The 27,705-nt window shown below is 37.3% G+C and overlaps 1 protein-coding gene across 1 annotated transcript in view; it reads left to right on the top strand.

Moving 5' to 3' along the window:
• Positions 1-27,705, top strand: part of ICA1 (islet cell autoantigen 1) — a 164,808-nt gene that overhangs the window by 100,990 nt on the left and 36,113 nt on the right. The window contains exons 7-10 of the mRNA XM_049769274.1: positions 7,713-7,838; positions 10,038-10,136; positions 23,627-23,724; positions 26,199-26,254. Of these exons, the coding sequence (XP_049625231.1) occupies positions 7,713-7,838; positions 10,038-10,136; positions 23,627-23,724; positions 26,199-26,254 (379 nt within the window). The remainder of the gene's footprint in view (positions 1-7,712; positions 7,839-10,037; positions 10,137-23,626; positions 23,725-26,198; positions 26,255-27,705) is intronic.

Below are 27,705 nucleotides of genomic sequence, written 5' to 3'. Positions count from 1 at the left end.
CTGGCAAGCAGCCGATTCAGGACCAAAGGTGGTTGGTTCGAATCCCGGTGTCCCATATGGTCCCCCATGCCTGCTAGGAGCTATTTCTGAGCAGACAGCCAGGAGTAACCCCTGAGCACCGCCGGGTGTGACCCAAAAACCAAAAAAAAAAAAAAAAGAAAGAAAGAAAGAAATACAAATGGCCAAAAGACACATGAAAAAATGCTCCTCATCACTGATCATCAGGGAGATGCAAATCAAAACAACGATATGATACCATCTCACACCACAGAGATTGGCACACATCACAAAGAATGAGAACAATCAGTGCTGACGGGGATGTGGAGAGAAAGGAACTCTTATCCACTGCTAGTGGGAGTGCCATCTAGTCCAACCTCTATGGAAAGTGATATGGAGATTCCTCCAAAAACTGGAAATTGAGCTCCCATTCGACCCACTATTCCACTCCTAGGGATATACCTTAAGAACACTAGAATACAACACAAAAACCCCTTCCTCACACCAATATTTATTGCAGCACTAATCACAATAGCCAGGCTCTGGAAACAACCAAGATGCCCTTTAACAGACGAATGGCTAAAGAAACTGTGGTACATATACACTATGGAATATTATGCAGCCATCGGGAGAGATGAAGTCACGCAATTTTCCTATACATGGATGTACATGGAGTCTATCATGCTGAGTGAAATAAGTCAGAGGGGGAGAGAGAGACGCAGAATAGTCTCACTCATCTATGAGTTTTAAGAAAAATAAAAGTCATTTTTGCAACAATCCTCAGAGACAATCAGAGGAGGGCTAGAACTTCTAGCTCACTCCATGAAGCTCACCACAAAGAGTGGTGAGTGCAGTTATATAAATAACTACACTGAGAACTACCATAATCATGTGAATGAATGAGGGAACTGGAAAGCCTGTGTAGAGTACAGGATGGGATGGAGGGAGATTTGGGACACTGGTGTGGTGGGAATGTTCCACTGGTGAAAGGGGATGTTCTTTACATGTCTGAAACCTAATCACAATCATATTTGTAATCAAGATGTTTAAATAAAGAAAAAAGTTTAAAGTAAAAAAAAAGAAATGAAAACCTAACATGTATGATCATATCATTGAACCTAGGGAATAAGAAACACAAAGGAGCGACAGAAATGAAAGCAAGAAATAAACAAATAACACAATTATTTGACTAAAGATTTCTTGAAAGAAGCTTAAAATCAAAGGAATTCCTTGAGATATTTATGTAATTGACTATAATGTATCTGAGATTGAAAGGAAAAATAATCAAAACATTTTTCATTTAAGTGAATTTGAAGTCATATGAAATTAAATTCTTGATAGCGGCCTATGCTTAACTGTGCCCTTGGTGGTTTGTCCTTAGGCTCCAAACTGGAAATATGATTTTAAGAGCAGACATTGGAACATAAGATATTAAATAAATTTTGCCATATTCAAAATGCCCAACAGTGAAACATCCTCTTGTTTGGCAGGAAAAGGGCTCAACATTTGGAAACTCAGCAGTGCATTAAGTATTTTAATAATCATTGTTGACACTCAAAGCATATGGCCTTTCAGAACTCACTAGGTCAAGTGTTGAAGTCCTCTAGGTTCCTAAAATTACTTCACCAAATTCAAACAAAATTTAATTGAGACACATTTTAAAGTATATTTATATGATCTTTGTGCTATATGCTATTGTAATATATATTGTAGGAAAAGCATAAATTACTGATTATGTTTATGTAAATAAAAAAATTCGCCTTCCCAGAAATAATTTGTTTGCATTTATAAACTCTAGTACCTCTTTATAAGCCCACAAATCTTGTGAATACCTTCTAGTTACTGTTCATCATTCAACATCATATATTTATTTAGGTGGTTGGGGACCACACACAGCAATGATCAGGGGTTATTTCTGGCTGTGTACTCAGGAACCATTTCTAGTGATGCTTGGGAGGCTATATGGGATGCTGAGGATTGAACCTGGGTGGGCTTCTTGCAAAGCAAGCATTGTAGTATTGTAGCATTGTACCCATTGTACTATCTTTCCAACCTGTCCTTGTTCCATTGTAAGCCCTAGTTTATCTATCCTTCCATCCCAGAAGCTTTCATTGTTCATCTCATTATGGGTTATATCAGTCTTAGCCATAATAATGTGAAATAAACAAGGGTAGCATTCAGTAGCTTGAAACAATAAGCATTTTTTCTGCTCATGATTATGTGTGTTTTTAGGGCAAACTGGCCTTTGCAGGGCCCCCTCATATGTCTGCGGTCAGCGCTTTTCTGCTCATTGTTGGCCTTCCTCACAAGGTAGGATGTATCTTGCCAAAATCTGATCTGTTAAGACATCTGAGCTCTCATGTCTCTTTCATGTTCAAACCTCTCACACCTCTTCAACAGGCTAGCTCATGCATGTTTTCATGGTGGAGGCATGCAGTCCATGTTTCTGGTCCCATGGTTGTCATGGCCATTGCAGAGAAATTAAAAGTGAAAACATGATAGACCCCCAACCCCAAACATCTAGTCCCATCACACTTGTCTTTTGGGCTTTGTGCCTACTCAGCAGTAATCAGGGCTTACTCTTTAGGCTCTGTGCCTTGGAATCAGTCCTGAGGCTGCTAAGTGGATCATATGCAGTGCAAAGTCTGCACATGAAAAACAACTGTTTTAATCCCTATCTCACTCTATCACATTTGGTATTTTGGTTTTGTTTTGTTTGGTGAGGGGCCACAACTGGCATTACTCAGGGCTTACTTCTGGTTGTGTATTTAGGCATCACTCTTGGCAGGATTTGAAGGACCATAAATGATACTGAGGATCAACCCAGGTTGGATGCATGAAAAGCAAAGGCAAAGTCCTTACCCACTGCACTCTCTTGCCAACCCCTATATCACATATATTAATGTTAACACATTTGACACATTTGCAAGTTAATATATTTATTAATTGTGTTAAGACATATAGTCATATGGCTGATGATAGTCAGACTGGGTATCTTATAAAGTAATCAAGTAAAAGGTGAAAACACTTGGAAGACCCATACTTGTGGCTAAATGCCATATATTTATACTTTTCAACCCCTCCTAGTATTAAGCATCTCTTTGTGACCACTGCTACTCCCTTGTTCTACTGTTGTATTTTCTCTGCTGTGTTATAATGTAGTTGCTAATGTCATTCTTAAAATATTAGTATGTCCCTGTGACTATGTGCATTTACAGTATAATTGATCACCTGCTATGTGTCATTTCTTTACACATGCCTTAGAGCATAGTACTGACCCTAACATTTAATAGGCACTGAGTAAATATGTTTTAAATGAATGTATACTTGAAAACTCACTTCCATATTAACTTTTTGTGAAGTGAAAAAGGTGATCACTGATGACTTTCAGAATTTCTATTGTGGAGTCTTCTTTGCCCAAACAAATGGGAAGCCAATAGGGACCGTGTATTAAGGGTTTCAGCTGCTTAACCATACTTTCCTCTGTGTTCCTACATCTCTCTCAGTAACTAAATTGCTTCCATTTTGGAGGAGGGGGTTAAACATCTCTCTAGTACTTTCCAGGAAAGGCAGACATATTTGACACCTAACTTACCCTAAAAATATTTTACATTTCAAACTTTGAGAACTTGAAGTTGCTTTACCTAGAGAGTTTCCACACAGCAATGCTGAGATCTGGGAATCTGAGGTTAATTTCAGTTTGTGGTATGGTCAGTATAAAAGGCAGAGTTGGGTGGCTTCTTTTACTAGCTTTTATAGCTCTAGAAGACCAAGAATTTGGAGAAATTTTTGCAGAAATGATCTTATACAACTATAGTCACAAAACTGCTCATGTAGGGATTAATCCTACCAATATGCTGTGGTATTAATTCATTATTATATTTCTGCTTTATTTTTCAATTCTACATATTTCTTCAAAAATAACCTGTTTTTTCCAATTTATACAAGTTACTAAAACTTATACTAATTTTTAATTTTAAGAATAGCATGACTGGGTGAGAGTGATAGTACAGTGGTTAAGGCACTTGCCTTGTTTGGGGTCAATCCAGTTTCAAACTCTGGTGACTCATATGGTCCTCTGAACCTGACAGGAGTAATTCCTGAGTGCAGTTCCAGGAGTAACACATGAACATCACTAGGTATGCTCATAAATATGAATAAGACTCTGGATTTGGGTAGACTAATTTTTTTTTTTGGTTTTTGGGCCACACCCAGCGTTGCTCAGGGGTTACTCCTGGCTGTCTGCTCAGAAATAGCTCCTGGCAGGCACGGGGGACCATATGGGACACCGGGATTTGAACCAACCACCTTTGGTCCTGGATCGGCTGCTTGCAAGGCAAACGCCACTGTGCTATCTCTCCGGGCCCTGGGTAGACTAATTTATAACACAAATACTGCCTAGTAACTAAACAAAAATCTCTGATCCTAATAAGTAAAAGAGAGAATAACAGAGAATAATGAAATAAAATTAAGCACATGGCACATAAATTATGTCAATTTTTAGTTTGTTCTTAGTGTAAATTATGTGAGTTGTATCGATATTATTATTATACAGTTCCTGTAATTTTATAAGTGATTAAGATAAATTCATATTTTAGTTGTTTATAACTTGCTAATTTTAGGGGCTAAGGGGATACCTCCAAGAGCTAGAGGCATTCATTACTTGTATTAGGCCCCATTTTTGATAACTGGCACCCCATGCCTATCTCAGCATAGCTGAATATAATCCTGGTAGCCACTGAGCTTTAGAGCTTCCCTTTTATATCAAGTGACCTTTAAGCTTGACTTTTACTACAAACTAGATAGAAGGAGATGGTGAAAGATAGATTTGGGTGAACTTAATTTAGAATATAAACAACTTTTAATGATACACAACTGCAACTAAGATATCATAAAGTGATGTTTCTTCAAAAAAATTAAAATGGGCTGAAGCAATAGTACAGAGGGCAGAGCATTTGCCTTGCAGCTGACTCCATTCAATTGCCACAATTTCATATGGTTCTCTGAGCCTGCTAGGAGTGATCCCTGAGTGCAGAGTCAGGAGTAAGCCTTGGGCTTTCCCTGTCTAGAATATAGGTGGGGGCAGGGTGAGGAGGAGGGATATTTGGGACATTGGTGGTGGAAATATAGCACTGGTAATGGGGAGTGTCCTCTTATATGACTGAAACACAACCTCAATCATGTTTGTAACCAAGATGTTTAAATAAAAAATATTATTAAAAAAAAGAAAACCCCATTCACATTAGTGCCACACAACTCAAATATCTTGGAGTCTACTTGACTAAAGATGTGAAGGACCTATACAAAGAAAACTATAAAACACTGCTTCCAGAAATAAGAGAGGACATGCAGAAATGGAAACACATACCCTGCTCTTGGATTGGCAGGATTAACATAATTAAAATGGCAATACTCCTCAAAGCATTGTGCAGGTTTAATGCGATCCCTCTAAATATACCCATGACATTCTTCAAAGAAGTGGATCAAACACTTAGGAAACTCATTTGGAACAATAAACACCCTAGAATAGCTAAAGTACTCTTTGGGAAAAGAAATATGGGAGGCATCATTTTCCCCAACTTAAACTATATTACAAAGCAATAGTTACCAAAACAGCATGGTATAGGAATAAAGACAGACCCTCAGATCAGTGGAATAGTCTTTAGTACTCAGAGAATGTTCCCGAGACATACAATCAACTAATCTTTGATAAAGGAGCAAGAAATCCTAAAATGAACAGGGAAAGCCTCTTCAACAAGTGGTGTTGGCATAACTGGCTAGCCACTTGCAAAAAAGCAAACTTAGACCCCACTAACATCATGCACAAAGGTTAAATCCAAATGAATTAAAGACCTTTATATCAGACCTGAAACCAAAAGGTATATAGAACAACATGTAGGTAAAACACTCCATGACATTGAGACTAAAGGCATCTTCAAGGAGGAAACTGCACTTTCCAAACAAGTGAAAGCAGAGATTAACAGATGGGACTATATTAAGCTGAAAAGTTTCTGCACCTCAAAGGAAACAGTGCCCAGGATACAAGATCCACCCACTAAGTGGAATAAACTATTCACCCAATACCCATCAGATAAGGAGGTATTATCCAAAAAATACAAGGCACTGACAGAACTTTACAAGAAAAAGACATCTAATCCCATCAAAAAAAAAAATGGGGAGAAGTAATGAACAGACATTTTGATAAAGAAGAAATACAAATGGTCAAAAGGCACATGAAAAAATGCTCCACATCACTAATCATTAGGGAGATGCAAATCAAAACAACTATGAGGTACCATCTCACACCACAGAGATTGGCACATATCACAGAGTGAGAACAAGCAGTGCTGGCAGGGATGTGGAGAGAAAGGAACTCATATCTACTGCTGGTGGGAATGCTGTCTAGTCCAACCTTTGTGGAAAGTGATATGGAGATTCCTCCATAAACTGGAAATTGAGTTCCCATATGATCCAGCTATACCACTTCTAGGGATATGCCCTAGAAACACAAAAATCCAATACAAAAATCCCTTCCTCACACCTTTATTCATTGCTGCGCTATTTACAATAGCCAGACTCTGGAAACAACCAAGATGCCCTTCAACAGATGAATGTCTAAAGAAACTGTGGTACTTATACACAATGGAATGTTATGCAGCTGTCAAGAAAGATGAAGTCATGAAATTCTCCTATACATGATGTACATGGAATCTATTATGCTGAGTGAAATAAGTCAGAGGGAGAGAGATAGACACAGAATAGTCTCATCTATGGGTTTTAAGAAAAATAAAAGACATTTTTGCAATAATCCTCAGAGATAAAGAGAGGAGGGCTGGAAGGTCCAGCTCATGACATGAAGCTCACCACAAAGAGTGGTGAGTGCAGTTAGATAAATAACTACACTGAGAACTAGCACGTAACAATGTGAATGAATAAGGGAAGGTGGTGGTGGGGTGGGGAAGAGGGAAATTTGGGACATTGGAGGTGGGAATGTTGCACCTGTGAAGGTGGGTATTCTTTACATAACTGAAACCCAATTACAATCATATTTGTAATCAAGGTATTTAAATAAATATATGAATAAAAAATGAAAAAGAGGGGCTGGTGGGGTGGCGCTACAGGTAAGGTGTCTGCCTTGCAAGCGCTAGCCAAGGAAGGACCGCGGTTCGATCCCCCAGCATCCCATTTGGTCCCCTCATGTCAGGGGCAATTTCTGAGCACTTAGCCAGGAGTAACCCCTGAGCATCAAAAGGGTGTGTCCCCCCCCAAAAAAAAAAACAAAAAAGAATGAAAAAGAAAGAAAAGATCAGGGTTGTATTAGTTTGAGTAAATCCACTATGCTGTGTAAGATACGAACAGTAGTGCAAGCTGAATGGAGAGATAGAATCTAAGATCTATAGATAAACAAAATGGCAAACGTTTTTCCTTACCACCCTCATGTTTTCAGACTTCTCTTCACTGTCATCACTATATAAATGAGGGGAGGAATTTTAACACGGTGTAAGAAAAATGTATAATTAGTATGGCAAATCAGCTGTAAAATCACCCACATTTGCAGTATTCTTTTGGTCTGTAGGAGATAAAGCATGATTGTTGTATTTAAATTCGAAGGAATTTCACTTATTAAAAAGACAAGCCTGCTGTTGGTCTTTCTCATTGGCAAATTTTAGTAACTTGAGTCTGAGTGATTCAGAGATGCACTTTTATTTTTGTAGGTTCAAACACAAGTCCGCCTTGCAAAGAAAAGCTTTGACAAATTGAAGATGGATGTATGTCAAAAAGTGGATCTTCTTGGAGCAAGCAGATGCAATCTCTTGTCTCATATGTTAGCAACGTACCAGGTAACAAAGGAATATTTGTTGCAATCAACCACTAATGTAGGTAGGTTTTAATAATAGAAGAGGGTGGCTTAGGCATCATGAAGTCCTGGAGGCCTTTCTCATAAAAGATTTCCTCTCCCCTTATGTCCTAATGTTTAAATAGGCTGAATATTAGCTATTCTTTGTGCAGCCAATATAATTCCACTGCATGTGCTGGAATTTTTTCTTTCTACCTTGAGTGTCTTTGCTGTCTACTTGTATCTTTCCAAATTCTACTCTAATTGATTAAGAGTCAGAAAGCCAGAAAAAAGATGTGCTAAGAGAAATATGACTTAAGTAATCCAGTAAGGGTTTGATGGAGGGTTGCAGAATCACAGATAGTAGGTAGTCAATGATTATTTCTGCATTTTTCAAGGATAGTAAAATGAGTCCTGGTACCAAGAGAATAAAATGTTCCAATTCCTAGGGCCAGAGAGATAACATGAACATAGGGTGTTTGCCTTATATGCAGAAATATACTGGTTCAAATCCCAGCATCCCATATGGTCCCCCCAGCCTAATGGCAGTGATTTCTTAGTGTAGAGCCAGGAGTAACTAACCCCTGGGCGCTGCTGGGTGTGATCCCCCCCCCAAAAAAAAAGTTCCAAATCTCAGCAAGATCACAGCTGAACCATTTCATTGAGCATGTGTGTGTACATTTTCCAGTATGCTACTTCGTCATTTGATTCTCATAATTGAATCAATTTATTTAAGTCCTGTTCTAGCCTCTCTGGTCTTTCAGGCTAGCACTTGAGTTCATCACTAGAGCCATTGACCCCCTACTGAGCATGAACTACTTAACTCTATATATTTCAGAGAATATAATAACTTGTAAGACCAAGTTTAAACAAAAAAAAACCGGAACATTAGCTTTAGAAAAATATGTTTAGCAATAGATAAATAGATACTTCATTAGTAGTGTTGCTTTTATATCAATCAGGGGAAAAGCAGATGGTCCTTTACCTTTCCTAGTGTGATGCCTGGATTGGTGGCCAGAGTTGTTTCCTGCCAGGAGCACTTTAAAATAAATAATAAATGTAGAAAGTAAGTCTATACCCAAAGGCCAGGCAGGACAAGGATGTGCTGAGAGAAATATGACCTAAGTAATCCAGTAAGGGTTTGATGGAGGGTTAGTTGCAGAATCACAGAAAGTAGAATGTTAATGATTAGCTCTGGATTTTCAAGAATAAGTACAAAGAGTACTGTTTCCAAGCGAATAAATTGTTCCAAATCCCAGCAAGAGCACAGTCTAATTGTTTCACTCTTTAGCCTTGCATTTCTGCTAGTCAAGGAACCCCAGCACAATACATAAAAACAACACCACACTACAAATGTTACAATAGGAAAACAATGCAGAATGCCACCACACCTTGTGAATGAAGATGCTAGGTCTGAAGACTCACCAACATAACCTCTATATTAGTTGCCTACATAACCTCTCTGATCAGGACTTTAGAGAGAAAATGTTAAGGCTGTTCAAATAACTCAAAGAAACCATATCATAGACAGCCCATAAGACTTGATATGAGAGTAGAAATGAGAAAACTTCAAACTGAAATATCAGGACTTAAAAAAAACATTGGAGGTGAAAAGAAAACCTCACTGGAAAGCCTCACTAGCAGAGTAATAAACGCGGCATAAAAACTCCATTCAGCAGAAGAAATTGGAGAAGAGTCATAAAATAAATGAACAGAAATGAAAATATCCTCAAAATAAGTGAATAGAAAAAAATACCCCTTTGGGGTAAATTTAACAGAATCAACATAATCTTTGAGATACCAAGGGCCAGGAAGAGAACCCCTATGAAGAAGCAACAATCAAAGACATCCTTGAGAAATTCCCAGAGCTGAAGAATGCTTGCACCAACATCCTGGACACCTGAAGAGTACCAGCTAAAAGAGATCCAAATAAAAGCACCCCTAGGCACATCCTAGTCATAGTGATGGAGAATAAAAGTTTTATGAAGTGGCTCAGCATAATTCAAGGAAAAGAGTTTTCCACAAAGAATGAATTTGACATTGAAGGGCTTACATAGGGGCATAATGGGAATAGAGGCTGTGAAGATAAGTTCAAAACATATCTTGGAGACCTCTGAAAGCCGAAGATGGGCATTCTCCTCTCTGAACAGTTACTAGAATTTGGTGCTTAAAATGCTAATAACTCTGTTATCTTTCTTTACAGACCACTTTACTTCATTTCTGGGAGAAAACTTCTCACACTATGGCAGCCATCCACGAGAGCTTTAGGGGTTATCAGCCATATGAATTCACTACATTAAAGGTAGGAAAGCTAGAGAAAACAAAATTGTGTTTTCTAACAATGCTTATTTCAGCAAGTATTATTCCAAAGTTTATGAGTTTATGTCATAAAAGAGATCCTACAAAAGAAAGACATCCCCAATAGGGTCCTTTTACTCTTTTTTTTTTTTTCAAGCCCCATAACACTACATGTATGCCGGTTGATCCTTGGATTATATATTAGTGAAACATGAATTATGATGAATTTGAGCCTAAGAATGTACCATATTCCTTACAAAATATTTTTGTTATTGCTCAGGAGATTATACAAACCTAGTATACTACTTTACTTTTCATTATTAAAGTATGACCACTTGAGAATCTTTTCTTTCATCCTTATGTCTGACAGATATCCTGAATATTCACATATTTAAAAATGCTTTATCCCAAGAGTACATCCAGTATAAAATTTAGTTTCCCGGGGCCGGAGAGATAGCATGGAGGTAAGGCGTTTGCCTCTCATGCAGAAGGTCATCAGTTCGAATCCCGGCATCCCATATGGTCTCCTGTGCCTGCCAGGAGCAATTTCTGAGCCTGGATCCAGGAATAACCCCTGAGCACTGCCGGGTGTGACCCAAAAACCAAAAAAAAAAAAAAATTTAGTTTCCCACAAGGCTACAGTAATAATTTTAATTTAAAAAGACTCTAAAATTAACTTCTCAGCTCATAAAGAATAATATATATACACACACACACACACACACAATGTCAGTTTCTTAGTTTGCAACTAATGTAAAATTATTTCTCTCTCATGGCAAATGCATATCAAGGTAAAATAGTGATTTGGGTTTCAGAATAAATTTTAAGGGCTTTTAAGGATGATGAGACTAATAGAAGGTTATTTTAACCCTTTGTATCTTTTTGAACGTAAAGAACCAGGGTAAATTAAAATGTACCTTGAAATAGCCATTCTTTTCACATTTAGGTAGTTTGTAAATATCTCATTACTTTACTTGACAAAATACTGAAAAGCTAATCATTTGCCCTAAAACACATATTTGATTTTGAGATGTTAATAACCTTACTTCTACAAGTAAGCAAGACAAAAACCTTTTATGGCTTTGTTCCTTTCAAAGAAGGTCCTAATAACTGAAGAGGTTTAACTCACTGAAAATTCATGGGCTCCAGAAAGGATGCCTGGTTAGAAGTCTTCCTAATACTTTTGGAATAATACCTAGTCATAATACCTAGTCATCTGAATAACTGATTTATCAGCAGCCATATCCCACATCATAAATACATTTAGGTATATGCTTTTTCAGTCTGTCCACTGGACTACAAAGACTCTTGAGGGAGGGACTTTTTATTTCTTTTTTGTTTTGTTTTGTTTTGTTTAGGGGTCACACTCGGCAACGTTAGGGATTACTCCTGGCTATGCCCCCCAGAAATCGCTCCTGGCTTGGGGGACTACATGGGGCTCCGGGGATCAAACCAAGGTCCATCCTGGGTCTGTACTTGGAAGTCAAATGTACTACTACTGCGCTGTCGCTCTGGCCCCTTGTTTATTTCCTTATGCATCTTGTTTTTTTTTTTCAGTCAGATATTCTGTACACAGTCAGTTTCCAGCCTTCTTTATCATGGCATTATTTCTGTTATCAGTTAGAACTGCTCTCCTTCCCTGCTGCTTTCAGCTCCTTGGGAAGCAGCTTTCCTGACCAAGCAAACTGATTAAAATTGCTAACCCAAAGCATTCATTTTTCTTTTACAAGCTTGAGCAGGATCCTGTGGATTACTCTCTGATAAGGAAGATTTTTGATTTTAGGGCATGATAGTTCCACATGTTTTATTTTATAAATAAATCACAGTTCCAAAGGTTGTCTGTCTTTGGAAAGATTACTGTGCCTAACAGAAATGACCTAGGTGGAAAGTAAAATGATGCCTACACCAAAAATATTTTAAAAATTCAGATTTGACTTAACTCATGTAAATTCATGACATCAAAGTTGTACCAAAAGCATAAAAATTCCTTGTGTTCATCACTTATCTCCTGTGCTGAGAGTATATGGATTCTAAATATATGCCATGATAGTTATCTCATGAGAGATCAAGATGATTATGTTACATAATTTTGTGAAATCTTGATAAAAGTGCTTCAGAAATATTTGGAGTCTGGAGCAAGAGAGATAGCACAGTGGTAGGGCATTTGCCTTGCACTAAGCCTATCCAGGATGGACCATGCCAGGAATCCAGGCATTCTATATGGTCCCCTGTGCCTGCCAGGACCAATTTCTGAGCAAAGAGCCAGGAGTAACCCCTGAGCACTGCTGGGTGTGACTCAAAAACCAAAAAAAAAAAAAAAAAAAAAGAAAAAGAAAAAATATTTGGGGTCAATGATTATCTATTGCGTTTTATAGCTTCAGGACTTTCCTTGAATTATGCCTTAAACAAGCTTATAGTTTAGTTATTACATGAATTTCAGAAGAATAATAAATCTATTAAGTTACAATAAGAGTGTATTAAAATTGTTAGCTGTTTAGAAACTAACCAAATAAACTATGTTTTTATTGCCTCTCTAGAATGCTATTCATCTAGACTTTCATTGAAAATATATTGATAAAAGCTCAAGCTGTAGTTAATTAATTTCTTTAAGTAAACTCAAACCTTTATAAGAAACTTTGTAACACAGCTCATTGTTGTATAAATAAGAAGTACTGTACATATTTTGTATACCACAAAACATGAAAGTTAAAACCATTAATACTTTATGTATCAGTAAGCAAGAAGTTATTACTTGACTTATCATCCCTTTTATACTATTTTAATACATGCCTTATATTAAAAGATAATGATTTGACAGTCACCCTTCAGTACATATGGATTTCTTCCAAATAGCACTGCCTATTGATAAAAGATATTTTAGAATGTATATACTTGCAAAAAAAAAAAAAAGAAAAAATGTATATACTTGCAAAGTATATTTGTTCTCTGAATTTACCTAAACAAATAGCCGCATAGATGCCTTTTAGACTCTGGCTGGAAAGAAAACATTGTCTTTGGAGAGATTTGCCAAGCTCTGTTAATGAAAAGCAACACATTTGTTTTCTTTGCTGCAGGGTGTATTCTGAGTGTGTTGGTAATTGTGCCATTGCAGCTGTATTTCCTGACTGTTAGTTTTATGCTTGATGAAGGATGATAATTAATGTGTTAAACACTCAGTGCATCCTGTTTGGAGAGAAGAGTCTTTTGCTTCAGAATTATAGGGATATGTGACTCAGGCTTCAGAAGCTCAAGTTTTATGTCTAATGAACCTTTCCCTAAATATATACACACACACATATATATATACATATATAAATTATTTCCAGAATAAATTTACCAAAAAAGTATATTTATGGGCTAGAGAGATAGCATAATGGGCTGGAGTGCATGTTTTGTATGTAGGATACCCACGTTTTATTCCTGGCATCACCTGATCCCAGAAATATGCCAGGAGCAACCCCCAAATAACTTGCTGCAAGTAGCCCTTGACCACCACCATGTATAATCCCAAAACAAGCAAATAAATAAAAAAATAAATAGCCTCCAACCTCTTAAAATATGAAAATATTTTTAAATTATCAAAATAACTTAAAATTTTATGATAAGGATATGTGTGGTCATGTTCCACATGACAATAGTTACTGCTGTTTATTCGTGTTGATGTGATATTGATTCTACTTTTAAGTATTTCATTTTAATTTTATTATAGATTTTATATCTTAACATAGAAATTTTAACCTTAAAATTTAGCACAAAATGCATTAATACATTAATGCTGCAATTTGTATTGATTAAAACACATCCAAGTGTGGGCCACCAGTGATATGTGGCAACATCAGTGTGTTAATCTAATAGCTGTAATTAATAAGTCAAAGAGCTCACATTTTAAAGTAGAAATTTTCTTTTAAGTGCTTTCCAATAAAAAAATCAGCAGCTATTTGAAATATCATTTTCAAATAAATTTATTGACTCATTAAAATGTTACTAGACAGTTTGCATTAGTAATATGTAATGTGTTGATTTTATGCTGCTTACAAATCATCTGGGAATATCTCTCATTGATAGAAATAATCAAATCATGGTAATAGGAATGGGATGTAACTAGTTATATCTTGAAATCACTGTCACTTTTTAAAAATGTAATCTAGACTGAATTTAATTTATTTTTAAAATCTGAATAAAATGCTCTCTATAGAAATTCCCAGCCATCACATATATGATGTTTGCTCCATCCTTCTAGGATGACATTTACTTATCCTTTCCTCCATGGATCCAAATCAGGCATGGGGATAGGAGGTAGTTAAATATTTTTCCCTGGAAAAGTCAAAAATTCTCCTTGCATAGTGGCTTTTTCTCCCATGTGGTATTCTAGTTTATAGAGTTTGCATCTCTAGAAAAATATGAGAATTGACTTCTTTGAGCAAATATATTGGGAACTGTTCATGTCTTTTTCAAAGTAGAGTGCTAGATTAGAGTAAAACAATCTATAAATAAACATACTTTTCTATATATATATATATATCCTATATGCCTTTGTGAAAGGAAGGCCAAGTTTGACTCTGGTTATTTGACAAAACAAAGTCCATAAATAAGAGTAAAAGGGCTAGGGCTGTCCAGATCTGATTTTCTAGCAGGTTCAGCAGTGTTCCAGCTGAGTGTGGTGATGAGAATGAAGGTTCAGATGCTATTAATGGTGGTGGTGAAAGTGGAGGTGATGGTGACAACCCTAGTGGTAATACCTATTCAATAGTCTCAGAATAGAGAAGATGGACATTGAAAATGATTTTACCAGGAATGCTGTGAAGGACCCAGAAAACAGGGCATTGATTATATGAATGCAGTTGGCTTTGTGGTAGTTGTTAGTTCCTTAGCCCAATCAATAATTTCTGTTTTAATTTCCATCCTAAATGATGATTTTTTTGTAGTGAGTTTTATAATCAGGGCCTGTGAATGGAAATGACATTGGAGGACACTGAATGACTTCACCGTCTCTCCCTCTATGCCTTTCACACATGCTCTGACAACCACATTCTCAAACCAGTCCTGCAGCTCGACAGGCCTCGTTTGGGCTCTTATAATTTCCACTGAGAAAGGAGAGGACTGGGCAGGCCTACAGGCAAGAGAGGCAGAGAACTTCCCAACCCTGCAACAAGGCTTATTTGAAAAAAAAATAAATGAAATTTGGCTTTGCAACTGACTCTTGATCTGTGCCAAGACTTTTAACTCTAAGCAAACCTGAATTTGAATTCCCATCTCATAACATGTTCAAAAATAACCATAGAAACAGATGTGCCAATGTTCCCTTCTTTCTCTCCTGGGGTCTAGGATTCAGCACCATTATATGAAACATCGTTCTGGAAACCAAAACACTTCTTTTCTTTCATAATTTGAAAACATCCTTTATGAAACTTTGTTTTTCTCAAAGTAATATGCCTACCAGGCTTCTTCCAGCCACCTCCACACTTCTCAGTTAATCACTTGAACATTTACCAACAAGCCACATGGCTCTGTAGTTACTTGCTTTGAAAATAAAGCCGTAATAGTTTTTATGAAAATTGGGTAAATATCTCTGCAATGCTGTTTTAGTTGCCAGTCCCAACATGGCAATTACTCATGGCAAGTATCCAGAATATTCTTTTAGACTTTCAAGTTTTCTCTCAGTGTCATTACTTTACAGGGCATTCAGCAGAATGATTTTCTTTCCCAAGTTGCTCCAGCCAGATCAATGGAAACTGTGAGCTGGGATGCATGCAGTTCACTGAGAGAGGTGGGGAGACGGGAAAAGAGCTGACCATATTCACCACAATCAGAAGGGGACAAGGTGGAGTGTGGCTGGTTAGACATTCATTCACCTATTCACTATATTCAGCCTTATGATGGTTGGAATTGTTTCAGATAGCTCAGGCCCTGCTCACCACTCTGCCTTCTCCATTCCCCACCTATCCTCATGCCCCAACTTCTTGGAGGGGAAAGGTGGAGAATACATTCTCTATAGTGTAAAGAGTTACTTCATGGCAGATACTCTGTTATGAAGTTGCCAAAAAATGTCTCAGAATTTTTCACAGTATTCATGACTTGTCTACCAAGTTTGGGATTATAATTACTAAGACTGCTAACCATAGAATGAACATGTAGGAAGTATACATTGTATATAGGAAGTATGCATTGTAGTTAATCCTAGAAATAATGTTAGGAGGTTTGGGCACAATTTGGTTCTGGTTCCTTTGCTTTAAATGAGGAAACAAAATGCCAAAAAGTTTTGTAATTCATCCAAGGTTACTGCTCATGGTGCAGTTGTTCAGGGCATAGGATGGCTCATGATTTTTTCCACTTTGCCATGGGGCACTTCCTCCAGGTGGCATTCTGACTCTGAGGTCAGTGAACAGAAAGCAGAGCAGCCAACTTTAAAAAAAATGTAGCTATAAAAAACATTCAATTAAAAATAACACTTTGAAGTGTTTTCTTGTAGGCAAAGAACATCTTTTATATGTCCGTCCCTCAGAAACTGAGAAACTATAAGTATGCCCTCAGAAACTGGAAGAAGCCTTTTCCATTTTCTTGACAATTCCTGTGAAAAGGAAGGTGTGATAAATTATTGTGCTTGGCTTGACTTTTCAAAAGCTATTTCCTTGCCAGCTATACTTTAAACTATTTAAATGTCATTTCTACTTATTAGTGGTCTAATATTCCTTCATTTCCCTCTCTGTGTCTCAATTTCCCTATCAGGAACTACTGCTCCTCTAGATTTAGTGAGATGTGTGGAACATGGTATAGAGTTCCTAACACTAGATTAACTCTTTGGACATCTAATTCCTTTTATAACTTTAATAGTCATTGATAAGAAAGCACAGAGTTCTTACTATGAACTTGATAGACTGGAAGCATTATCTCAATGAATCCTCGGATGGGCATGTTCTTACTGCCTCATTGTCCTAACAGGTAGACAGATGCCTTCAAGTAGAGAAGATTCTTTCTCAGGTCATAAAACAACTTGATCTTTTTCCAAAGCCCATCTCTTTTTATGCCATGAATATGCCTTCCCAGAAGCAAGTTTCCATTTAATTTTTTGTCTTTTTATGACATTTCTTTTTTTCTTTTCCCCTTCCCTGTTTATGACATTTCTTTCTTGTTAACCTAATTGTCCCACAGTACCCATTTAAGAATATTTATAAATAATATATTTATTTTTATTTATAGATAATATAGATAATATACCTTATCTGGTTAGCATCTTCCTAAAGATATTAGAGGTTGGGTGGGACAACACGTGTGCTAAATGCTATGGTTCATAAATATCCTCCTGCCTCTGCTTTTTTACTCTTCATGTGCTATTAATTATATAAACAAAAAAGAACATACACCCAAACCTGAGTGTGGTATCTTTTAACCACATTCCATTGGTGGTTTTCCTTTGTAGACAATTATCTGGCACCTTCATATAGATGCAGTTTAATTACTGGGGAAGTAGCATAAAAATTAATGTCATAATTAAAGATTAGATGAATGCTACCCCATTGTCACAGTTAAATATTATGTTTAAGTCATTATATTAGGACTGGCTACTGGTCTTTTGTCTGTGAAATTTGTTTTGCTGAATAGTTTTACTTTCATTCAGCCTGAATGTTGCTGGTTGCTTTTATTTGCTAATACAGGAAATAGTAACTCTGATTATTATATTAAGCTATTTCCTTTCTAAGACACTTTTTCAAGCTCTGTCTGGCATGTTTCCTCTGTCACACTGATCTTATATATATTGTGTGTGTGCTTCCTGAAACCATTAAGCATTGATGGAAACTATTAGCATGTCAGTGCAAGCCTTTAACAGAAAAGGTTACTTAGTCTAAAAGCATTCTGTTCTCTGCAGAGAACCGTTAAAGCTTCTGTGATGCTGTATTGCTGCTAATACATAGTGATTTCCACAAATAGTTTTCACGAAGGACATCGTGGGTTTGGAGTTTCAAAACAGAATGCGTTGACATTTCAGTTGTGAGAATGAACGTGTTGAATGTGGCTTCCATCAGCCAATGGCTCAAAATACTTTCATCTGATGCTGTCTCTGCAGTTATCCAGCCCTCTAGATTTATTTTGCCTGAGCAGGTGTTCAGTCACACCAACAACGGCATCACCTCTGACTCTTACAGATGCTGCAGGGTTAAGAGTTTGCAGCTGAGTTATGGACTTTAAAATAATCTAAAGAATTCACCTTCATCCCCTTCCTCATTGGCCTTTTGTTATCCAAATTTAGGTAAAGCACTGTCCACTACTTAGAATTTCTTGTATCCCTGGCTGTACCCAGGAACTCATTTTGAGAACAGAAAGGGAATAACAACTCACCCTCCAACATTTTTTCAGCGTTCTTTCTGAACTCTCAGCTTCTTTATGTTTTCAGTGTTTTTTTATCTTTTGTTAGAAATAGTTCCACATGTGTTATTATGGGGGAAGGGTTTCCCTTGCTCTGTAAAGGAATATTTAACTTTGCTTACTCTAAAAAACTTTCCTTACTTCAAGATCTGTTTCTTGAAAATTTTCAAAAATTGATTGTTGTAATGGTTGCACAACTCTGTCTATATTTAAAAAAACATTCAATTATAAATTTTAGTAAATGTGAATGAATTTTATAATATGATATCTATCTCAGTAAAACAGAGTTGTGTATGCACACAAAGATTCCCTTTTGTGCAAAATTTTAATTTTTAATAAGCTCATAATTAATTTTGTTTATGCTTTTGTACACCTTTACATATTCCCCGAGTCTGAGTTTTCTAGTTAAAGAGGCCTAATTTTTTTTTCATTTTAACCTTATTGTACATTAATTTATCAGCCACTGAGTACATATTTATCTCTTCTCTTGAGCAGCAACATACCAGTTGTAATAGGGACAGTGGTGATGTGAGAAGAGAGAAGAAATTGTCACAGGAATTATTAATAATAAATTAAAATTAAAGTAGCAATTGGAATTGTAGCTAATCTGTTGGTGAAACACAATAATGACTTTGGTAGTAGGGATAGGAGTAAACAATTGAGTCCCTGCTAATGGCCTGATAGGGGGAAGGGGTTGCAAAAAGGAATGAGTGGTTTACATTACAAAGGGATTGTCTGAGAGTGTGGTTATGAAGAGAGGTCTGGCTGGAGACACAGGGATGATAACCATGGAGCTGTCAAGGGCATCTCAGAGTCTTAGGCAAGCACTGTGGTAGCTTGATGGCTGGCTGAGAGCAGACATGTGCGGGCCTTGCCTAATGCTGATTGAGTAAAAGGGAATGCAGAGAGAAGACAATTGAGCACATCCAAGAAAAGCATCACAGAATCCAAAAGTGAGTCTTAGACCCCTCTTTAGAGAATATAATTGCTAGTGTGTGTGTGTGTGTGTGTGTGTGTGTGTGTGTGTGTGTGTATAAAATGCCATGATTGGCAAATCTATTGAAATGAGTAAGTCTTGACATCTGTTGAATTACTTATGGTAGCACATTTCCAAAACATGTATGTGCATATATATATATATATCAAAAATGAATATAACAACTGTAGTCCATATTTTAATTGCCTCATTTGTTTCAACTGTCATTTAGACATTTCTGCCTCTGCCCAAGGACTATAGATTCTATTTAGATGTCATTCATTATAGAGACTGAAAGATCTAAGATTTTAGTAAAACTAATAGGGAAAATGTTGAATATTGGTGAGCATGCTTAAAGAAGTGTGACTCTGGGGCCGGAGAGATAGCATGGAGGCAAGGCATTTGCCTTTCATGCAGAAGGTCATTGGTTCAAATCCCGGCATCCCATATGGTCCCCTGTGCCTGCCAGGAGTGACCCCTGAGCGCTGCCGGGTGTGACCCAAAAACCAAAAAAAAAAAAAAAAAAAAAAAGAAGTGTGACTCTGTGTGACTCTGACCTCTTTCTGTTGGTCTGAGATCTGCGCTCTGGCTTATAACACTTCAGCACCGGTGCACTCAAACAAGACAAAATGTTTCCACTTTTCCTTCCCTTTGCTCTCAGTGTCCCTTCTCCCTCATTTCCAAGCTGCATGCACAAAGCTGGTTCTTTCTTGTCATTTACCATTCTAGGAAAAGAAACTTGGCTGCCTGAAGCAATAGCCCAAGGGTTGATATAGGATGCTGAGGATCAAAACTAGGGTGACCACATGCAAGGCAAGCTCCTCAACCACCTTACTGTCTTCATTGACGCATTAATCCCCCTGTTTTAATTCTCTACATAGATACCTAAGTGGTAATCATATCTGTCTTGTTCACTGATATATCCCCAGTATTCACGATAACCCCTAGTACTTAGTAGGTGCTCAAAAACTATTTATTGACTGAATTTCTAGTTTAAATACCCAGAAACAGGGAGTTATTAAAAAGAATAAACTGCCTTTTGAATATAATTTACATAGGAAAATGCATCAGAAGTCCAACTAGGGGAATATAGTCAAGAAGCTTGTTCGTATATTAGTATATTGATGAATAAGTATACATTTGTATATTCAAAATATGTAAAACATGTCAAATTTTAGTATGTTATTCAAATTAATTAACATGTTTAACTGTGAAATATCTATAGAACTATAATGGTTAAGATTATACCTCTTGCCTATTGTCTCTAAAAAAACACAATCGGACCAAAGAGATAGCACAGCGGTAGGGCGTTTTCCTTGCACTCAGTAGATTCAAACAGAAGATGGTTTGAATCCCAGCATCCCATATGGTCCCCCAGGCCTCCCAGGAGTGACTCTGAGCACAGGGCCAGGAGTAATCCCTGATTGCCACCGGGTGTGACCCAAAAACAAAATGAATAAATAAATAAATAAAATTATTTTAATTATATAAGTAGTGCAAATATTTTTAAAAACAAGAAATACATTTATAAAATAACTCAATAATTTTGTAAATAGAATTATGATAATTTCTCCAAAAATGACTGTCGATTCTCCCCAAATGATTGATTTTTTTTGTTTTGTTTTGTTTTGTTTTTGGGCCACACCCAGTAACTCTCAGGGGTTACTCCTGGCTATGTGCTCAGAAGTTGCTTCTGGCTTGGGGGACCATATGGGACACCGGGGGATCAAACCGCGGTCCATCCAAGGCTAGTGCAGGCAAGGCAGGCACCTTACCTTTAGCGCCACCACCCGGCCCCGATTATTTTTATAATTAAAATATTTTTTGTTTTTGTTTTTTTAGACTGATCTATCAAGGCATGATAGGCACTGTTGGATACTCCTACTATTATTCTGTTGCTACTGATGTCTTTCTTCAAATCTGTTAGCAACTGTATATTTTGCTGGTCCCTCATAGGTGCATATATGTTTATGAGTGATTTTGGCGCACATATTTCTGGATTATCAAGAAGTATCCATCTCTGAAGGACTGGAAGGAGAGAATAAGGGTTAAGGAATTTGTCTTGAATTTAAATGGCCCCAGTTGATTTTATTACTACCTGGCAATGCATATGTTCCCCCAAGCATTTACAGGGGTCACTTCTGTTCACACAGTCAAGAATAGCCCTTAAGCACTGCCAGGTCTGACTGGGAATATACACACATACAGATATAGATGACTGACATATAATATATTTATTTTTATATGGTGAATACAGGTTTAAGACAGAATGTCCTTTCTGAATATGGCCATGCCTAATGAATGAAGCTTTACAGAAAATATTGGTAATTTTTCTGGGCTTTGCAAAGACCTGTATAATTTTTAGAGGATGAGTATATGATAGAGAGTCTTTTTAGGTTACAATATCAGAATGCTAAAGACCAGAATAAAGACCAGTTTAGTACAAAGGAGATATGGACTAATCGTAATGGTGATATTTTGGAGATTCTTGAGTAGCCATCTAGGGAAAGTAAGATGAGATCATGTTTTAAAATATCTTTAAAATTGGCAGACAGGTTGGACTAGGAGGAAAATATTGATCTCAAAAGTAATTAGTTTTTCGGGGCTGGAGAGATAGCATGGAGGTAAGGTGCTTGCCTTTCATGCAGAAGGTCATAGGTTCGAATCCCGGCACCCCATATGGTCCCCAGAGCTTGCCAGGAGTGATTTCTGAGCATGGAGCCAGGAGTAACCCTGAGCACTGCCGGGTGTGACCCAAACCAAAAAAAAAAAAAAAAAACAGTAATTTTGTTTTTCTATACAGACAGGTTTGTTCAGAAGAGAGGGCAGACTAGAAAGTACATTTATGTTGAGACACCCACATGCAAACTTTCCAATTTCAAGACTGACAATACCCTAATTAAAGGTATCATTGCTTGAGAGTGTTGCAAGGCATGTTGGACCCTTTCATTTGATGACTTATACCTACCAGGACACACTCTCTTTAGCTCTGAATATCATCTAAATAGAATTCTAAATTTAGTCATGCTTACAAAGGAAATAAATCATATGGTCCCCTACAGCAAAAAAGTAACATGAAGCAATGGGTATTTTAGGAAAATGATGCTATGCAGGAAATCAAACCAAACCAGCCTGAAGAGGAGCTAAACCAGTGTCTATTCTGCCCAATGCAGGCAACTAGACTGAATTGCAGCTCTGCACTACCAGACTCAGCTTCTGGACTCTTCACCCAGTCCTGAAGTCAGTTATAAACTACTCTGAATAGCCATATGAAACGGAATCACCTTTTTCTGTGTATAGGTGGATATAGAAGTGAAAGATGGAATAGAAAGAAGTGAAGATTTAAAAGAGGGCATGAATTGGAGAGCATAAGCAGAATAAATCTCTTGAGATGTTTATTTAGCATTTGTAGGTTTGTATTCTGGCAGAACCAGAAATAGAGATATTTTAGTATAGCATCTTTCAGTTTTTATAGAAATATTTTACTTTTATCTTACCAAGTCTTTGTTGCCGATAGTTTCTAGACATTTGATTTATTAAAATATGTTTCTGAAATATATAATAAACATTGAGAATAGTGTTTCCCAGAAATTAGGTGCCAAGAAGCAGCTCACTCTTATGAAGATCTATAGAGATTTGGTTGCACCTGCTCTGTCCACTCGTGGGTGGAAATTGTCAGAACTTGTAAAGTAACTATGTTGGGTATTTTTTCAAATAGGTCTTGTTGTCTCCTATTTTATTTTTTTAGTAAGCTGCTTTGAATTGCAAAATAGCAAGCAAACTTAAAAATAAAATTAAGTTGTCTTATCTTGGGGGTAGCAAAAGCGTCTATTTTGTCAGTGTGTGGGATGCAAATAGAAGAGAATGTTTATCTTAGCTGTGTGCTAAAGATGAAAAATATAGTTAGCTATAGTCAGAGGTCTTCTTTTGAATAACTTATCACAAAAAGAAAACAAAAATATAAGGACACAACAACTTTTTAAGCTAGTATTACTTCAGTGAATCTGAGAGAATAGAAACTTGGACTTCTGTCCACGTCCCAGACTTTCTGGTTTGACATTGATTGCTAGAATCAGTGGCTGTTGAATTTTTAATTGATGATCTCTTTCTTTTCCCTCCCTAACCTACTTGCTTTTTGTTATCTGTGGCTCATTAAGAGCTTACAAGATCCTATGAAAAAACTGGTTGAGAAAGAAGAAAAGAAGAAGATCACCCAGCAGAAAAGTGCAGAGGTCACAGCAGAAGAGCCAAGTCAGTAAGTCACAGGCTACTTTTGTTGGCAAAATTTTTCTCCCCACTGGTAAAGGCAGTGTACTCCTTGCTAACCAAATCAATTGGGGTCTTGGATACGGAAATTGTCATAATTGTTTACTTCCCCATGAAGCCTAATTCCTCCCTTACATCCTCATGCTAGATTAGGTCTCACTCCCAAAAGTAACTCATGTCTGAGGAATTAGGAGCACGTATTCTCTCTCTCTCTCTCTCTCTCTCTCTCTCTCTCTCTCTCTCCTCTTCCTCTCTCTCTCTCTCTCTCTCCTCTCTCTCTCCCTCTCCTCCTCTCTCTCTCTCTCCTCTCTCCTCTCTCTCTCTCCTCTCTCCTCTCTCTCCTCTCTCTCTTCTCTCCTCTCTCTCTCCCTCTTCTTTCTCTCCTCTTCTCTCCTCTCCTCTTCTCTCCTCTCTCTCTCCTCTCTCTCTCTCCTCTCTCTCTCTCCTCTCTCTCTCTCTCTCTCTCTCTCTCTCTCTCTCTCTCTCTCTCTCTCTCTCTCTCTCTCTCTCCTCAGCTTCTAGTTCTCCCTGTTCTGTAAACTTGGCTCCTGTGATCACCAACATTTACGAGATCCTCACCTACATAAGAAATCCCCTAACTTTGCTCTTATATAAGAAATTACACTGTGAAATTGCCTTCTAACACATTTGTTATCACATCTAGGCGTTATCAGACAAAATTGTTGACACTTGGTTTTCTATTGTTCAGATCTTCTCTTTTCCTCTCTAGGAAGCTGGAAGTAGCTGTGTGTATAGGAAATCTGTTTTTTTTTTTTTTTTTCTTCACTTCTTTCTAACAAACATGGGTCCTCCTGTCATTTTAAAAACAGAGCTGGATGTTTCAACTGATAGCTTGCATGAATCCTAATCTCAACACAGATTTCATTTTCCATAGAGATAAAGAACCTACAGGAATGGGTTCATCTTAAATGGGTGGACAGCAAAACAGATTATCTCCATTTGCTGTATTGAGCCCATACCACCACCAACCACAAAAATGTTGGTGGTGGACTTGTAGTAAAAAACAAAAAAACAAAAAAAAACAGTTGAAAGAATCAAGATTAAGCTGAGCACCAACAGGTATAGTCCAAAATTAAAAAATAATAATATAAAGTGAAGTAAAATATCTCCACATAAAGTTTTAATATATACTTTTGTCCCATGAAAATATTTGCTACCCTCATTAGCCTTTTGTAAATTTCAAAGCAAATACTAGAAAATCTCTGTAGTGCAAAGTGAAATTGCTGTAGTAGTAACTATACTTGTGAATCTAGTATAAGTGACTACTTTACTGGGAGACCACTTTTAACCAATTCATAGTAATAGTAATTCTTCCCAGCTACCAATTTGGGGAGTACCTAATAGATGGAGCCCAAGGTGCAGTGCCTCATTTTATATGAATCCTCCATGTAGTCACCACTGGCATTTTCCCCTTGCATAAATGAGAGAATATATTTCCAAGAGGCAGGGCACTTCTCCTGGCCCCTTCCTCAGAAGGAAACTATCTAAAGGCTCACTGGATCCATTCTGATTTATTTCAGATTTCTCCATAACTCTGGTACTTTTTCATTTGAAACTCTAAAGCTGTAACTTCCTTAACTATCTATTTTTATAATAATATCGTTATTTAAGGACCATGATTACAAACATGTTTGTAATTGTATTTCACGTCATAAAAAGAACACTTCTAAAATGACTATGGAATGCTACCAAACAATTTTACCAGCAATTGCAGGTTAGGTGTCTAAGGGTGGTAAGGGTCTACCACCATGAGCTTACCAGGAAGCTAGGAGCCAAGGAGGCAGAAGTCTTCCAGAATTGAGATGAGCCTGCTGGAAGTCAGCCTTACATGATTTAATCTCCTGAGCTGTCTTCTCCCTTGATACCAGGACTCAGTTTAAATCATTGCTTACCAATCAGTTATTTATGACTTTTTATTTGTTCTTTGCTTATTTGTTTTTGCATGAGATTAACTGGACTGGATTCAATGCAAGGGCCTGAAGATGAAGCACTGCTGGAGCCCAGCAGGGCCAGCTCATACGTGCTTAGGGCCTCCAGGCTATGCCAGTGATGCTAGGGGTGGGGTGTAATGTGATGCAGGGGATTAAACAGGAGTCAGTTGCATGCAAAGCATGTACTCTAATCCCTAGGCCTTTTAACTATGTATAGATTTTATATGTATGTCTTTGTTTTAGCTAACTACCTATTAGATATTTGCAAAATTATGTGGCTTATAATGAAACCAAGTTCCGTTACTAAGATGCTACTCACCAGCCTTAGAACAGGAGAAAATCAGCAAACTACCTCCTCTTCAAATAAATACATTGCGTGTAGTTTGTGTTTGTGGGTTTTGTGCATGTGTGTATGTGGTTATTAGTGGTAGATATTTATAGGAAACCTCACTTTATCAAAAATGTTAATATTTTAAGAACTAGATAACCAAATGTTTTTTTTTATTTCAAGGTTAATTTCATTAGGAGCGATGAAAATCAGCCATAAAGAATCCTCAAGTTTTAAAAGTAAGTTTTAATTTTTCTTTAAAATTGCTTCTGAAAGACCACTGCTTAGCAGCCAATTCATTTTCATTCCTGGCAAACTTCTCCTGGGCCTCTCTTCTTTGCCAATTACAGAAAAGACTTAGTTTGCTTCCTATAGTTTCAGCTTCAGTGTTTCAAATATCAGTGTTGTGTTAACTCTGTAGTGACTTTGAAAAAAGTTGTATATTTCACACTAGAAAATAGTATTTCCAGTAACTCCAACAGCAGCCCTTCCAAAGAGAATCTTGAGCTGTTTCTTTTCACAAGAAAATAAAATGAGGAGCCAGGGAGATGGCAATGGGGAGTTTGCCTTGCATGCTACTGACCCAGGATGTAGCTAGATTCAATATCCAGTGTCCCATATAGTCCCCCCAAGCCAGGAGCAATTTCTGAGCGCATAGCCAGGAGTAACCCCTGAGCGCCACTGGGTGTGGCCCAAAGCAAAAAAATATGATGAAATTTATATACTAGCTCTGCATTTGTGCTATAGTAGATAGTTTTAGTAAGGGACATGGTTGCCTTAGGTGGGTTTCATGCTCACAATAGTCATGATGTGGGTTGAGCCTAATAGCAACAGAGACAGAAGAAGGGGAATTTAGGTACTTGCTCTTGACTGGTTCTGTAATGATAAACTCATTCTCATATTAATATTAATAATTAAGTAAAATAATAATAAATATTAATTCCAGTGTTCAAAAAAAGGATCAGAGTGATAGTACATGATAGAAGGTCCTGTGAACAGTTTATTTGTTCTTTTTGTCTTCACCAACCTGCCAATGCTGCTTTTTTTTTTTCAGCTGAGGGAGAAGATGGGGGTTCTTAGTAGAAGGAGGCCAGAGGGTATGGTAATTTATGGCAGCAATAGAGATGTAATACTGAGTCTTTCACTGAGACTCAAATTCCTTGGAGATGCAAGGGAACATTTACAGGTGGTATGAAGACTAAAATCACCTCAACTCTGTTGGTTGAGACACTTGGTGACTTAGCCGACTCTCTCTTGACCTGCTCTTTGCTAAGGCAACCTTAGCAAAGTTTCTCCTCAATCCTACTTTTAATTCCCTTCCCTGATTTTCAAGCCACTTGCTTTACTTTTATTCTGCCATTACTTGACTGCTTCATTTGCTTATTTTCCCCCATCTGCCTTTCAACAGAAAAAATAAAGCTTCACTATTTACCCTCAAGAGCTTGGCTTCATGTCATCTGTTCATGTATGTATCCCTTCATATATGCACTAATTCACTTGTGCATAATAGTTTATTGAAAGCCAACTATGTATCTGGCTCAGCTCTGTATGCTGGGTATACTTAGGTATACCAGCCATTTTCAGACTATTCCAGGATGGAGCTTATGAGCATAAAGGAAAAGGAGGTAGTTGTCTAATAATTACACAGTAAGTACCAACTTTGGTAAGAGCTCAGAGGGCTACAAACACA

The sequence above is a fragment of the Suncus etruscus genome, chromosome 1 (assembly GCF_024139225.1).
Source record: "Suncus etruscus isolate mSunEtr1 chromosome 1, mSunEtr1.pri.cur, whole genome shotgun sequence".
NCBI classification, from domain to species: domain Eukaryota; kingdom Metazoa; phylum Chordata; class Mammalia; order Eulipotyphla; family Soricidae; genus Suncus; species Suncus etruscus.
The sequence above is the reverse complement of the archived record's forward strand: the minus strand, read 5'-3'. Positions and strand labels throughout refer to the sequence as shown.